This window comes from Capra hircus, chromosome 20 (genome assembly GCF_001704415.2).
Source record: "Capra hircus breed San Clemente chromosome 20, ASM170441v1, whole genome shotgun sequence".
NCBI lineage: Eukaryota > Metazoa > Chordata > Mammalia > Artiodactyla > Bovidae > Capra > Capra hircus.
In genome coordinates this window covers 29117026-29133827 of record NC_030827.1, presented here as the reverse complement: position 1 = coordinate 29133827, position 16802 = coordinate 29117026, and the positions used below count along the sequence as shown (strand labels likewise).

Genomic DNA, 16802 nt, shown 5'->3' with positions numbered 1-16802 from the left:
TCTGTATATCAGATTAACATATCCATGCTAAATTAAAATAGTCAGTGTTTTTGTAGCAAATATAGGGGAAAATACCATTTGGTTGTTGGAAATTATGTACAAAAACTAAAACTAAGCATAGTGTTCCTAGAATTTCTTCATTCATTCATATTTATTAAGCATGTACTTTGTGTCATGCACACATGTATCCTGAGAATAAAATGGTTAAAACAATAAAAAACCCTCACCCTAAGTCAGGCTTAAATTATAGATGAGGGTTGATAATAAACTAAAGTAAACAAAACATTTAGCATAAATAAATTATGTGAAGTACTATGAAGAAAAGGCCGGAGAAGGCAATGGCACCCTACTCCAGTACTCTTGCCTGGAAAATACCATGGACAGAGGAGCCTGGTGGGCTGCTGTCAATAGGGTCGTGAAGAGTTGGATACGACTGAGCGACTTCACTTTCCCTTTTCACTTTCATGGAATGGAGAAGGAAATGGCAACCCACTCCAGTGTTCTTGCCTGGAGAATCCCAGGGTCGGGGGAGCCTGGTGGGCTGCTGTCTATGGGGTCGCACAGAGTCGGACACGACTGAAGTGACTTAGCAGCAGCAGCAGCATGAAGAAAAGGAAAGGCAGAGATATGGAGGAAAACTGATAACAAGGGGTATAGAATAGGGTTGAAATTTTACTCAGGTTATATTTGTTTATAATTTTCTATTATTATGAAAAATATTTATAGGACTCATATACATATATTCACATGTATCTTTTTTTAAATAAAATAACACACTGGCCTATAAATTTTCAAAAACTTTTTATATAGTGTCAAACTGACATTTAGAAGAGTTGCAACAATTTACACGGTCTTTGGAGCCATATGCTAGGAAGCTCTCCCCCAAAGCAACATTAATAAATAATTTGCTAATATTTTTTAGGAACTCTGATTTAAATTATTTTGACCTTTAATAAAGTTTAACCTATTTGGATTTAATTTTGCTATAAACTGGTAACAATGGATTTTACTCAATTATCTTTGTCAATTAATAGTATTTATTGTAAAACTCATTTTTTATATATAGTTTGTATTTTTGGTTTTCATAGGCATTGATTTTCTATTAACTATCCTCAGAGTTGTTACTATATAGGAAAGTTACTGGTATTTTTAAATATATGTCTTATAATAAGTTCTCAGTGAATTTTGCAGTTAATTCTATCATTTATCAGTTGGTTCTTTAAGCTCTTTAAGGCAAATAAACATATCTGCAAAAAAATAATTTAGCCTCTTCTCACCCCAAATATAATTCTGTGCATGATTATACTGACTGACCCAACAACAGAATGATCTTTGCTCAGTCCTTGTGGACAAGGTGTGTGCGTGCTAAGGCACTCAGTCATGTCCGACTCTTTACAACCTTATGGACTATAGCCCTCCAGACCCCTCTGTCCATGGGATTCTCCAGGCAAGAATACTGGAGTGGGTTGCCAGGCCCTCCTCCAGGGGATCTTCCTGACCCAGGAGTCAAACAGTATCTCTTCCCGACCCAGGAGTCAGTGTCTCTTCTGTCTCCTGCATTGGCAGACAGGTTCTTCAACAATAGTGCCACATCTAGCCTCAAAACTAACTAACTTGGCTGATGGAATTCTGTCCAATTCTCAGGGCAAATGTTTCTAACTGTAGCTCTAACGATTAAATGTCCAAGCAAAACTCCAGCTCCCTGTGTCTTCCATGCATCGTTTCTAGTATCATACATCTGTGTTACAACATTAAATAGTTCAAGAAGTCTTCTCTTGGGGTCCAAAAATAAATGTGCTTGAAGGGAACCAAAAACTTATTAAAATTACAGTCAAAAATTTTGAGAATACATGCACTTTTCTAGGCAGAGAATTCACAGATTTCATTTGATTCTTGAAGTATTCTGTGAGCCTGAAATCTAAGTGTCACTAACATAAATGGTTAGTCAAGGAACAATTAATATAAACAGTAATTAAGTCCATAGGATTTGGGGGTTATTTATATTATTCAATATGTGTACAACTATAACTAGGTAATTGCTATTTTATATCTCTGCTATTTTATATATTTTAAAAATGCATCTAAATCCTGGACAATATGTTTCTAATCTTCATCCTAATTTACTTACATGATTTTCCAAGACAAATACCAAATGTTATGCTCAGAACAAAAATCTTAAAAAAAGAAAAATTTAAACAATTAATGACTCTTCTACAGAAAAAAGGAATACTCATTCTCCCAATAAGTATACTCATATAACCCTCAATAGTCATTTTCTCAATCTCCGCTCATGTCTCTCAAACAATCAAAATTGCATAATTTTTAATAAAATATACTCTTTTAAAAAAAAATAAGGCTAACACATTCTGCAAGGGCAATAAGTGACATCTGCTGCAAAAGGATGTAAAAAAAGATTTTTTCTTAAATTATATTTCTAAATAACCATTTTTTCACAGACTATTAAATTTGACAATAAATAATAAATAGACAGGGATTAAGAGGTATAAACTTTCAGTTACAAAATAAATAAGTCATGAGGATATAATATACAACATGGGGAATATAACTAATAATATTGCAATAAATTTATATAGTGATAGATAACTAGACTAACCATAATGATAATTTTATAATGAATAAATATATTGGCTCATTATATGATACACCTGAAATTAATATGATATTGTACATCAATTATACTACAAAGGAAAATAATTGACAATTAAAAGAAAAATGAAAGAATTTAGCAAGTTATGAATCATCTTATTTGCCTCATAGATAAAATTTAACTGATTTGAAATAAGACCCCAAATGGTTTATGCCATTTTCTGATGAAAATAAAGATTAATGTGAAGGAGTATACAACTCAATGCCATTAGAATTTTCCCCAAAAGCTATTTCTAAATGTTCAACACTGTAGCATTCTATAGTAACTTAGAAAATAATACTATTACATCTAGAAAATTTTGCAGATAGAAGCTGTATTAGAAGTTCTCCAATGCTCATTCTCTCATGAGTGAACTTATTTCACAGAGCACACACAAAAACTGCCACTGCACATCAGGGTTTCTGCTGCCCAGTCTTCCCTGAAGATAAAAAGAAAGCAGAACAGCACATCCTTTACACGGCCCTCCCTTCACAGACACATCCACTGTAAGAATTTTGAAGACTGACAAGCATGTACTTAGTATTCTCCTTTCTCAAATAGTTCACACTTCTTAATTCCATTTCAGTTTTACTTTCATAATAGCTAACATAGCATCAAGAAGCAGAGGATACTACAACTAAGCACTACCTGTCACTGCTTAGTCACTCAGTCATTCCAACTCTTTTGCAACCCCATAGACTGTCGCCTGCCAGGCTCCTCTGTCCATGGGGATTCTCCAGGCAAGAATACTGCAGTCGGTTGCCATGCCCTTCTCCAGAAGGATCTTCCCAATCCAGGAAACGAACCCAGGTCCCCCGCGTTGCAGGCAGATTCTTTACCTTCTGAGCCACTACATCTAGACACTGTATAGTCATAACACAAAAATATGTATCTTCCCAACAACCCAATACTTTTTTCCTCATTTTATAACTAAGGAAACTGAGGCCCAGATACTGAGGTGGTGGAATTCGGATTCTAACCCAAACAGGCTGGCTCCGGAATCTGTGTTCTTAACAAAACTATGTCACTTCAAAACATATCCATAATCTCTTTTTAACAACTAAAATAGTATTAAAGGATTATAAGAAGATTATAAACTCCCTTCCTTTCACTCTACACACCCACTTCCTTAATTCAAACATCCTAATTGTTTCTTCTGACATTAAATTCAAAAAGACATTAAATTTCAAAAAGAAACTGATACATCAACTTTAAACCCTGCTCAATTTCAATCATTCAGCTTTCTTAGAACACCCAACCTTCATCTACCCACTCCAGTGTTCTTGCCTGGAGAATCCCAGGGACGGGGGAGCCTGGTGGGCTGCCGTCTATAGGGTCACACAGAGTCGGACACGACTGAAGTGACTTAGCAGCAGTAGCAACAACCTTCATCTACCTTTCTCTTTCCTTCCAGAATAACAAAACCATAATCTTTGCGTAAATCATCCTTATTTACTTTACAATGGCCAGGCAACTGTTATTCATTGCTGATCCAAGTAATGTAATTTTTTTTTTCCTTTTAAATACATGGCTATCCACTCGTGTATTCTTGCCGGGAGAACCCATGGACAGAGGAGCCTAGTGGGCTAGAGCCCATGAGATCGAAAAGAGTGGGACAGGACTGAGAGCTAACACTTTCTTCCTGGAGTTGATAAAGGTCTTTTGTTTATTTCCTTGTATTAAGTGGCTGCTAAGTCCCTTCAGTCGTGTCCTGCTCTTTGTGACTCTATGAACTGTAGCCCACCTGGTTCCTCTGTCCATGGAATTCTCTAGGCAAAAATACTGGAGTGGGTTGTTATGCCCTCCTCCAGGGGATCTTCTGGATACAGGGATCAAACCCGTGTCTCTCATGTCTCCTGTAGTCATAGATACCTTGTTCCAAAGGATGTGCCTAGTAACATTACTTTTCAAAAGCTGATTACCGTTTTTCTCTCCCCTGAAAGCCTTTGTCCAGGGCCCTCTGCTTTCTGGCCCCTGTTTAGATTGGTTTCCTTCAAGACCACCCAGTTACTCAGAACTCCTGGGACTTTCTTTCAAGGTTCTTCTCTGTCAGATTCCATATCCCATCTTTTGTTTTCACACTGATGTGATTCTTTGTTTTACTGGAGCACATCATTCAGTAACTTTGTAAGAAAGGATACATGGGTGATTAACATTAGAGTTCTTGAATTCTGATTGGTTTTATTAAATCTTCTTATTATGAAGGGTTTACAATTTTTTAGAGGTCACTTTCTCTCACAATTTTGTAGACTTTATCACACTATCAGTTAGCTTACAGTATTTTCTCACTTCTTGAGAAATACTATAAGTTTGTAACTTTCTCTTTGGAAGTTTTAGGGTTTCATTTTTTGTTGTTGCATTTTTTCTTTTTTTCTCTGATTCAGAGGAGTTCTGAGGTGTGTGATGACCCTTGGTGGGGTCTTTTCCTTTCATGGTGCTGAGCACTCTGTGAGTTTCTCAGAAATGCTATTTCACATCCTGCTACCTGGAAATTTTATTTAAAATGTCTCTGTTAATGCCATATGTCAATTTTCACTCTATGTTTTCATCCTCAAACTCCTTTTATAAAGTTTGATCTTATAAATTAGCCTTTATTTTTGCTTATATTTTCCATTCTTTTCTGTTGGCCCTAATTATAAGGGGTTTGCTAGACTTTATGTGCCAACTTATTACATTCTGGCTCTTCTCTTCATAGCATATTGTTCTTACTGTACAGATGAAGTACCCTGCTGAAGATATGAGTTTTATAGTATTTTTAAGTAATATTGAGTTTCCCCTTATCCCAAATGCTTTTTTGTTCTTGGGACTTTCTTTTGCTGTTTGACTTGGTTTTTCTATTTTATGATGAAGCTGTTTCTCAAAAGTCTCATAATCTTTTTCTTTTAGATATTAGATGATTTACTACCAAAATATACATACAGTCTCTGTATACAAATGTAAGGTCATTAGGTAATAAATAAGTTTTACTGGAAGACCTTGAAGTGTCTTCCATGAAGGTAATTTTCCTGTTTCCTGCCTGGGGAGAATTAACCAAGCACAACAAAGCCTTCTATATTAGGATTAAGAGTTCTGCATTCACTAAAGAGACCCTTAATTAATCCTCCTGGTTTCAGACTGGTTTTCCTAGAAACTATTTCTTAACTGATCTCTTCATGTCCTGAACACTTCTGGGGTTCAGTGGTGAAGGATTGGTAAGTGTTAACAGAGTAACTTCATTAGCTTTCTTTCTATTTCCCAAAATGTTTCCAGATCCCTTGTTCTCTGCTTTCTCCTATTTCTTCTAGTTGTCTGTGTTTCTTTGCATTTTTTTCATATTATTTTGGGAAGGTTTCAAGAAGGAGGGAGAATAAATGATTAACTTTAACATAAATTTTTCCTGCAGATATGGAGAATTATTTATACTGGCAGTCTTGTTTCTTTGAGGTAAAAGAGCTGGAGTGACAGAATCAAGATTCCAAACTGGGACTTCCCTAGTGGTTCAGTGGTTAAGAGTCTGCATTTTCACTTCAGCATGGGTTCTATCCTTGTTCAGGGAACTAAGAATCCACATGTCATGCAGTCAAAACAAAACAAAACAAAACAAAAAAAGACAACACACTTGCTGAAAAATAAAGCTTATTAAAAAAAAAAAAAAAAGATTCCAGAGAGCTAAACTTCTGGTCCACTTCTCATCATCCATCCATGTCAGCAGGCTCATGGTGCTTAACCTCCCTTCAGTTTCATTTAGTCCTCTCTAAACTGGGCAGGAAAATGTAACGACTGGGACATGTACTTACACTGGTAACATGGAAAGGATGCCAAGTATTGCTGTAGGAAAAGAAAGAGATTTCTTTAACTGAATTTATTAATGTAAAAAATAAATGCGGCACACCCTGGTTGAAGTGTGCATTCATTCAATATTTTTTTTTATATAAACTGGGCCAGAATTTTCACTTCTAAGACAAACAGAAATACATCTCTGCACAAAAGAAAATAAAAATAAAACAACTGTGCAATAGCATTCAGACCAGCAGTAATCATAATGACCAAAAACTAAGGTATCTATCAACTGATGAATCACTAAAATTTGGTGTACATGTGTGTGTATTATTCGCTCAGTCGTGTCCAACTCTTTGCAATCCCATCCACTGTAGCCAACCAGGCTCCTCTGTCCATGGGGATTCTCCACGCAAGAATACTGGAGTGAGTAGCCATTTCCTTCTCCAGGAGACTTCCTGCACTGCAGGTAGATTCTTTACCATCTGAGCCCCCAGAGAAATCCAAAATTTGGTATATCCATACCACACTAAATAAAGAACTGAAATGTGCTATAGCACGGATAAAACATGAAAACATTATGCTAACTGAAATAAAGCAGTAACAAAAAATTATGTATTATATGATTCCATTGATACAATATTTCCAGCATAAGAAAAAAAAATCTATAGAGGCAGAAGGTAGATTAGTGGTTGGATAGAGCTGTGTTGGGGGAGGAAGGGAAGGAAAGAAGAGAATTGAGTGCTAATGGATACAGCATTCCTTCATAGAGCGATAAAAATTTTCTAGAATTGATTGTGGTAATGGCTGCACAATTCTGTGAACATATTAGAAACATTCAATCATTCCCTTTAAATGAGTGAATTGTATGGTAGATAAATAATATCTCAAAAACTTGTTAAAAACTAAAGCATCTGAGAAAGCTTAGCAGGAAAAGTGTTTACTACGTGCATTCTTATGGCATGAGGAATATAAAATGGAATAATACAGATGAAGTGAGGGAGCTTAAATTCTAGTAGCAAAACATACATGAAGTATACATTCTGATGAAACAAAAAGCCCAGATAGAAAAAGAAAGTGGAGGGGGGAGGTGTCGAAGGTGATCACAGTGATTAAACTGAAATCCACATGAGGAAGAGAAACTAGTTATAATGCAGAATGACTTGAAGTGAAAAGAGAATTTCAGGCAATGGGGTTAAATGTCACATCAAAATCTGTGACAAGAGAGAACTCAGCTTGTTCTGGGAGCTGAAAACTTACCCAGGTGGCTGAGGACAGTGAGGGAGAGAATGGTGTGTGATGAGGCTGCCCAGATAAGTTGAAGTTATGCAATCTTGTAGCTCGTTTGTCAAATATATTCAAGAGTAATGGGAAGCCCTCAAAGGATTTTAAGTAGTGTGATAACTTCATTAGACATAAGATAACATGGCATAAGATCATTCTTGCCACTCCACATACTCTATGATGAACAGAATGGAGGACAAATTCTGACTTTCTGTCCTAAAACTGCCTGTGAATATCTAAACAAGAACATCAACAGTGCTGTATCCATGTCACTTAAAATTTTAAGAAGAGTCTTAGTTGGTAGCAGTAGTACTTGATAAGATCAGTATGTACAGAATATAATGAAGACTAACGGACAAAGATGTTTGCTGCAGCACTGCTGATAATAGTGAAATACTTGAATGAAACCTGAACATAAAAATTTGTAAACAGTTGCTAACTCTATGTGTGTGTGATTAGCCTTACTTCTTTTTTTAATTAATTTTTATTGGAGTATAGTTGCTTTACAACATTGTGGTAGTTTCTGCTGTACAGCAAAATGAATCAGTTATATTTACACATAAATCCACTCTATTTTAGATTTAATTAGCCTTACTTCTTTAGAGCTGTAATATCTTGAAAATAAAAACAGGTCTATATAAATAAGATGGTTAAATTGTAAATCTGAGGCATGCATAATTTTGATACTTTGCTTTAACTGAGTGGTCGTTATTAAATGAAATATAATATTACCAGGAACTTAACAAATAAACTTGAAAAGGGTCATGAAATCAATTTTTATCACCCATAGTTGGGTGAGGTGTATCTGATAAATGAGCATTAATCAGATGTGCTTATGTACAAATGTCCCTGGAACAGTTTCTCTCTTGCTTGCTTATGTGGGCACGCGCACGCACACACACACAGAATTAACACAGCCAGGAGGTTTATTTTGCAAAAACATAGAAAACTCCAAGTGAACCAAGAAGCGTCACCATTTTCCCCTGATTTTTCTCTTCTGGGAAAATAATGCTAATTTGTACATCAAGATGCCTTCACACACACACACACAAATTAATTTTGGAAGTACTTAGTGTAAGTATAAATAGTTTTTTATTCTAGTGCATGCAAACTTTTTCATCATCACCACTAACTCTCCTCCTAAAATATATTGTGTCAGCCTAATTCATAGCTTGCTACTTCTTTACTCAAAATGATGAAATGAAAATTTGTCACAGCCCCTGAACTTGTTCAATACTCTTCCTGCAGTGCTGATGGTCTACCATAATTTTGCATTATACCTATAAGAAACTCTATTTGAAAGTCTTCATCCTAAATCCAATTTTTGCCTTCCAAGTAAGGAAGTAAATGGGCTCAGCAGGTAAAGAATCCATCTGCAATGCAGGAGCTGCAGGAGAAACAGGTTTAATCCCTGGGTTGGGAAGATCCCCTGGCAACACACTCCAGTATTCTTGCCTGGGAAAAAATCCCATCGGCAAAGGGGCCTGGCAGGCTACAGTCCATGGGGTTGCAAAGAGTCAGAGAGGACTGAGGGACTAAGCACGAGTGAGCACAAGTGAATAATCTGTTAATCATAAGAATTACACTTGGGATGGCAAAAAGATCACATCCAAATCACACATTTATCTTGCTTGCCTCATACTCACTTAGGGACACAGGTTCATTGAGTGAAATAATGGAAAATTACAAATACTATTTAAATTGTTTTCTGGTGTTGGTGTTGTTTTGGTTTGTGGTTTTTGATCAAGCAGATATAGTTTAAATTCTGTTAAATGAGCCTATCATAACAATGTAATATATGGTTCCAATGCATTTGAAATTCTTTCATTATTATTCAAGATGCAAGGTCAACAATACAAGCCCACATAATAAAATGTGAATTGGAAAAGGACTCTCAGTTTACATAATAAACCCCAAAAGTAGGTTTAAAGGCAAAGTTGCTCAGGAAAAAATGGAAAATATCTTGTAATATTTTAATAGTATAATCACTATATCTATTAAATGCAATTAAATAGTGAACTATTTAGCAAAATTTAAAATTTTACAACTTACATGTATACTAAGAAAATGTAACTGAATAAATTCATACCTCCACATTTTTTTCAAAGAGTTTCACTATAATTGGGCTGACCAGTTGCTAGAGCCACTATGAAGAACTTAATTGAATTTATAAGATAGAAAAAGGTTCACCTAACAGAGGAAAAAAATAAATTCCTATGGTTAATTTTGGCTGTGTTGATACAGAAAGTAAATAAAAGGAGCATTGCTGGGGAAAACACAGTGCATTCTGCACAAAGATAACAAAACAGAAGGGTAATTAGTCCTTAAACCCCAGAAGGTTGAATTGTTTTCCTGGGAGAAGCTCCTAGAAACAGGCAGTCTCTCTCTGACTGTTATACAGAGGAAGCCTCCCTTCTCTAATGAACACATCAGTGACCTCTGACATCAGCACAGTTGTGGATGTAGCCTGAGGCAGAGAGGCAAGGCCAGATATGGCAGTATCTTCAGGAAGTGACTCTGGTCTCTAGAGTCCTTGTGTACTTACCACACAATAAGCTTTTCACAGTCATTCACACTAATTGATGAAACGCAGTGGAAGAAATAATGAGTCGAGATATAAAATCTCCTCCCTTACCAGAGGCAAGAGGTTTCCTGGCAGTATATATAGAATGGGAGCGTTATTTTTTTTTTTTAAAGGCACTTATGTAAGCATGAGCCAACAAAATAATGGTAGAATTCTTGAACTGAAAAATAATCTGTTGATAAATTCTTCTAAGGCAAATTACTCATGTAATAGCAACCATCCACAAGAGTCCCCTAGCTATTCTTTCAATTCATGTGAATGATTATATCATAAATGGACTGGCTATGAAATTACAATGCTTGCCCAGGATCACTTTTTTATTTAGTGAATAAAAAGTAAAGTTTTAGCTAATAAATATACAATCACTGTTAGTAACCTCAAAATCATGTTTAACCTTCAAATTATTTATATGTATGCGCTATTCACATGAAACTCAAGAAGACTGAAACCAAGTCCTCACTACACAAAAATCAGTGTGATTTTATTTTTTAACCATGTTTTCCCTAGTTTGGGTGAAGTTAGGGTGATTCTATACCATGGTATAAACAAAAACATACTTTTTTTTTAAACTGAATTCTCCAGCTCCCACCCAGTTATTTCCAACAGTATTGATAGGATTTGAGTCCTCTTTAGTCCCTGAAGATTTCTAACATCATCCTCCCTTGAGAAGAAAGGGAAATACAGTGCCTCTGCCCTACTTACACTGGAGGCAGAGAAAACTACTCGCCAGACACAGCAACAGCACTCCTGGGCCCAGGCGGGTGAGAGCGCCTGGAGGAGCTGGCTTCCTGGAGTCTCAATGGGAGCACAGCCCCGCAGCCTGAGGGAAGAAGGAAGCCTGCCCTGGAAATCAGTCATCCTGGGAAGGGACTAGATCACCAGCTGCAGTGTCAAAGTCCTGACATGCCCTGGACTGCGGGCTCATGCTCCACTCAGCAGTGTGGGACCAAATAACTGACTGCCGAACTTCCCTGGATCTGCGAAGGCTTAGGACGGGGAAGGGGGTCAAAAGAAAAAAAAAAAAAAACAACACTGGGTATCTTTAATTTCTGGTATCTCCCCCATTCTCCATGGAAAGGTATTCTTAAGTCTCACTTTCTCAGTCACTAAATTACTACTGAACTTAACTTTGGCATTGTAGGAAACAGCACAGCACCCTAAAGTGTCTTCATCAGGAAAGGGTCTGAGGCGAACAGCTCATGACTATTTCTACATTTTGTGGATTATTCCCACACTTTTCCTTTAGAAAAAGAAATATGCTAACAGAATTATGCTTTTTATTTTTATTTTTTTATTACATTATCCTGACATGTTACATTTTTAAGAAACCTTATATTGGTATAATAATGACTTAAAATATGCAAGCAAGTATTTACATTTCTTCCTTAGTTTGTTGTTTTATTGGTAAGACCAGCATATATAGTAATTGTGAGTTTTAAAATCTTTTTTTTTAGATTCCTTCCAGTTAAAAATCTAAATTATAATATTTACCTCTACCATTTTCTTTTTCCAGTTATGCAGGGGAAAATCAAATGTTCCAAACTGTTCCACAGCAGTTTGTTTAGAGTATTAACTCACTTTTTAATCATCTCTCCTTTCAAATGCATGATAAAGTCGAACTATCATCTGATTTCCATTTCTTCCTCCTGTTTAGTAACAAATTTCTTGTTTGTTTTAAAGAGATACCCTGTCTCATAAGACTTACTTAGGAAAATGTGGAGAATCTTTAATTTCATGAATTTCATTCATTCAAAAGATCCTGGCACACTATACCAATTCCTGAAAGGTGGCCCTATATTTTTTATCTAATAAATGATGAAAGTTTAATTATATGCCACCATTTTGAAAAAGTGTAGACTATTTTCATACTGCTTGAGAAATAAAAGTATCATAATTAACCATTTAATTGAGTGCAAAATTAAACAAACAGAACATAGCATTTTATGTGCAAGTAGATATTGAACTACATATATTTCTGGAAAGACCATGCTTAGTTTTGTTATTAAGACTAAAGGCAGTTTCTGTACTGTTCTTTCATGAAGAAATAACAATATGGGTTGAAATATATTTCCACTGAAGACTGAGGTACAAACAGTATTCTACATCTGATTTCAACTTAAAATTCTAAAGAATATGACAATGTTATATACCTTAGAATAAGGTCATTCATAGTTTGCTTCTATAAGTATTAGCCTACTGGAGGAAATATGTTTGATTATTTAGTAGATTATTTTAATATGAACATTTTTTCAATCAAACTCTTAATTTTCCATACACTATAAATGTCATGTTTTATAAGCCCTCCTTTGGAATTTGTTATGTGTTTTTCCATATAAGAACTTTAACATTCTACACTTCCTAAAGTACATTCATCCTATGCATAAATAACATGGTTACTTATTTCTGAAAATATATGTATTTTTACGTATATCTCAGAGAAGGTGAAGACGGTTTTTCCAAGGCTTTGTGCGGCAGAAGAATGGGTTTTCCACTAAATGTTATTCAGAACTCTGGACAGCTCCCATCAAGGAGTAGAGTTGAAGGCAACTGTCCCTTAGTTTCTACAAGCAACTCAAAGTAATGCTGCTTTTTATTGCTATATTTGTTTGCTGTTTAACAGCCGCCTATTAAAATTGCTGAGTTTGCACCACATTCTTTTTCTTTTCCAAACGATTTCAGCAGTAAATGGATACATACATACATACCTACATACATAAATGCCACTCTTGGCTTTTGCTTACGGGGTTTTGTTGTTGTTGTTGTTGTTTAATTAAAAGCACAGCCTTCCTCAAGCGCTAATATAACGTGACCGCAGGGTGTTCATACACTAATAAGAGGATCTACTTCACGACCTTCATTTGATAATCTCTAAACACGCTTATAACCCAATGAAAACTTGGGCGACAAATAAGATCAGGGAACGTCTTAACGTTAATTCACCGAAGCAGAGTTTCCCTGACAGCTGACGGCCCTCCTGCCCTTGTTCCCCGAGTTGGGAAATGGGAAAGAGATTTTTGAAATAGACTAGTAGCCAAGGTCAAGAAAGGGTGCCCCTCTGTTTCAGGAAGGGGGCTCTGAAAACGCCCCCTGTCTCCTTTTCGGGAACTCGAGGCTTCCCGCCAGGCTCCTGCCCCACCAGGCAGCGCCAGCTCCACTGAAATCTCAAGTCAGGGGCAATCCAAGCGCAAATTACCCTTCCTCCGCCTGCCAGCCACTCTCCTGAAGAAAGGCACTGAGGATACCAAGTGCCTGTAAGCGGATGAGAAACAGATTAACACCCCCTATGGGTGAGAGAGGCTGGACGGGCCAGGACCCGTGAGTCACCGTCTCGGGTCGCCTCATGCTCTCCCCAAACTCAGGAGCGCCTTTTGCCCCTTTGGGAGGGAAAAGCGCGAGGGAAGGTGGCACCCCCAACGACTTTCTGGCCACTTTCTTACACTCTCATCTCTCCGAAGTGAAAGTTTCCCTGCACAACTTAGCATCCTCCCATCCGGAGGTCACCGTGGCCTTTTTCCCCGATCTGGCCCCAAAGTTCCCGAGGCAAAGGAAGAGAACCTTCCCTGGGGTTCCCCGGGCAACAGGAACTCATCAGTCAACCCCCTCCTGGGTGGAAACTAGTTGTAGAAGAATCGAGCCTTCCGCCCGGGTAGAAGCCACGGCGGCTCCTCCCGCGGCCGGCCGGGCGCCCCCTCCCCGCCAGTCCCGGGGCGACCCCTCCCAGGAGCCGGGAGCGCGAAGGAGGGCGCGCCCGGAAGGGAGGGTGGGGCGGCGAGCAAAGAGTCCTCACCTGAAATCACTGTAAGGGTGGATAATCCAGAAGCCTGCAGTTTTAACCCTTTCCTGCTCCTTCTCCACCGCCTTCTGGCTCCCGAACATGCGGAGGGAGAATTTGTTGACCCCGGGCTGCAGCATGGAGGTGAACTGCCGCTGCATGAAGCCGTACTGCCGCCGGGGCCCCTCGGCGTCCTCGAAGCCCCCGGTCGATTCCTCGCCGCCGCCGCCGCCGCCGTCCACCTTGAAGCACACGGAGTTGCCGTGCTCCTTCGCCCCGGTCCCGCCGCCCCCCGGCGGGGTGCCCAGGCGCTTCTCGGCCGCGGCCGGCCCCGCGCCCGTCGCGGGCGCCTTGGTGGGGAAGACGCTGTTGCCATCGTCCCGGCTGTTGGACGAGGAGTTGGGCTTGCCGCCTCCTTCCATGCCCGGGGGACGCGGCCGGCGACGGCGCGGGCTCCAGACTCGCCGGCCGCCCGGCGCCGGGGACACGAGGCGGAGGGGGCAGGGGCCCGATCCGGCGGCCGCCGAGCCCGGCTGCCCGTCGCGGCGGCGGCGGCGGCGGCGGCGGCTTCTGCTTCCCGCCCGCGCCGCTGCTCGCTGCGCGCCTCGCTCCCGCCGCCGCCGCTGCCCTCAGTGGCTGCGCTCCGGGCTCCGGCGCGGCTGGTGCTCAGGCTGAGGCTGCCCGAGCGAGGCTCGGTTCGGCTCAGCCCTCGCGCGCCAGCGCCTCCGCTCGGCTGCCCTCTGCTGGCCGGAGAGGGACTCTACCCGCCCGCACGCAACACGCTGTCGCTCCACTCTCGCTCCACTTCTGCCCAGCGTGACATTGAACTCGGGAGCCCTCGGAAACATTCATTTGTACATGATGTGAGAGACTCGGTGTATTTTTGCACGAAAAGGAGGAGAGAGGCAAAGAGAGAGTGAGAGAAAGACTGAGCCAGCGGATATATATTCATCCGAAAGAGACAAACATCCTTGAACTCCTTGAGACCTTGTCACGTTGAACTCCTATTTGAATGATGTTACAGATCAGGAAGGGGGAGAGGGTGACTCTGGATGCAGAAAATTCAGCGTACAGCTAGGTGTGCATTAGAAAGTAACGGCTGACATTAGATGCTAAATTTCATGAGTACAGGGAATTGTGCGTGTGTTTGTGTGTGTGTGTGTGTGTGTGTGTGTGTGTGTGTGTGTGTGTGTAGTTGAAGGAGAGAAGCAGACAGGGAAAGAGACTAGGTTCTTTGTAACCCAGGGTAATCAGTTGGGGCTTTGCAGATGAAGCTCTGCACCTAGGGACAGACAGCTGACCTCCTTACACTTATCCTTGATTTTTCTCTGGAGCTTCGTATGCAGAAGATGGGATTTCTTCCTTCCCAAGGCCACTCGCATCAATTCGCTGGTCTTCCAGCAGCCAACAGTGAGAGAAAAGTGTGTTAGGGAAACCTCACCAGAGCTGACCTAACTTTTCAAGTTATATAATCAATAGAACATACTAAGAGGCTTGCGTGTTTGGTCAGTGTTCAATGATGCCTCACCAGAAAGCCAAGATGCCTTGGAATCTAGACAGAATGTAATGACCCTTTCAGATGGGGAAAGTATTCTCAAGTGAAACTTACAGCTTGCTGCTGATGCTGAAGAAAGCATTCTGAGATTCCTCGTATTCCCTTGGTGTCTTCCAAACCCAGTGGATTAGCTGAAGGATGCAAGATGTGCGGCCAAACTCACCAGTCACTCAGCAGGGCAGCCCAAAGTCTGAAGAGCTTTAGGACTCCCAAATGTCCCAAAACATCTGTTCCAGTTACACGCATTGCCTCCCTGCCAGCAGCCTCAGTAAAGGAATCCCTACCCTGCCAGGAGTCCCTGATCTCATGGGTCCTGTTGGCGACAGCCACTTTTCAGAGTGAGAGGAGTGGGCATTTCGGGGAGGAAATCTATGACAAACTGGCAACCAGTGACTTAGCACGAAAAATGATTGGGGCCAAAGTGTTTTCCTGAAAAAAAAGAAAAAAAAAACTGAACAGGGAGGAAGCCAATTGAGAATAGGAGAGGCAGGGATAAAGACAGAGTAAGGCAACTAGAACCCCTCATGCAGGGTTAACAGAGGCTGAAAAAGGAAGCAGAGAACAGAGGGGAAAAGAAGAGAGAAGCAGAAATGAGACTCCTTTAGGCCTAGCTGTGCTCTGATTCTGTACAATTCCTCTTTCCATTCTACTTACCATAGTCTATACTACATCTCCTTGTTCAGCACGCTCCACCCTGACTCAGACACCATCTGTTTTTAGCTAATCAAAACCTAGAACCTTAAGAAATAAATATAGGTGGCCAAATTTCAATGGTAAGAAATAAGGAAAATAGGAACAATATAGTGCTCTGATTTATCAGAGTAGGGACTCTGAAAACCCAGGAGGTCAGGTGAGGATACCAGGTGCTGAGGGAAGAAGGAAACCAAGGAGATGGATAAAAACCAACTCTGCCTAAAGCACAGTTCTTCCGAAGAAAGGCCGATTACTCAGGCAGCTTCTCTTTACTGAAGATGTTCCCTACTTTTCTCCCATCCTGTAGGCTTCTCCAGTCCCTCTATTTTCAGTCATGAGTGTGACAATGTATATTTTAACATAAATTTTATAATAATTTAAAAATACACCAACCAAAATGCTATGCTAACTGAGTTTAAGTCACTTTCTCTTTTCTTCAAGCCAATCCTTCTTTTTGTCCTTTTTCGACTTAATCTTAAATATGATCAAGGCAGTTATTTTTGTCAGAATT

At 39.7% G+C, this 16802-nt stretch overlaps 1 protein-coding gene across 1 annotated transcript in view; it reads right to left on the bottom strand.

Annotated features, from left to right (window-relative positions):
• Positions 1–14539, bottom strand: part of HCN1 (hyperpolarization activated cyclic nucleotide gated potassium channel 1) — a 450862-nt gene extending 436323 nt beyond the window's left edge. The window contains exon 1 of the mRNA XM_013972798.2: positions 14059–14539. Coding sequence (XP_013828252.2) covers positions 14059–14465 — 407 coding nt within the window. The 5' untranslated portion in view covers positions 14466–14539. The remainder of the gene's footprint in view (positions 1–14058) is intronic.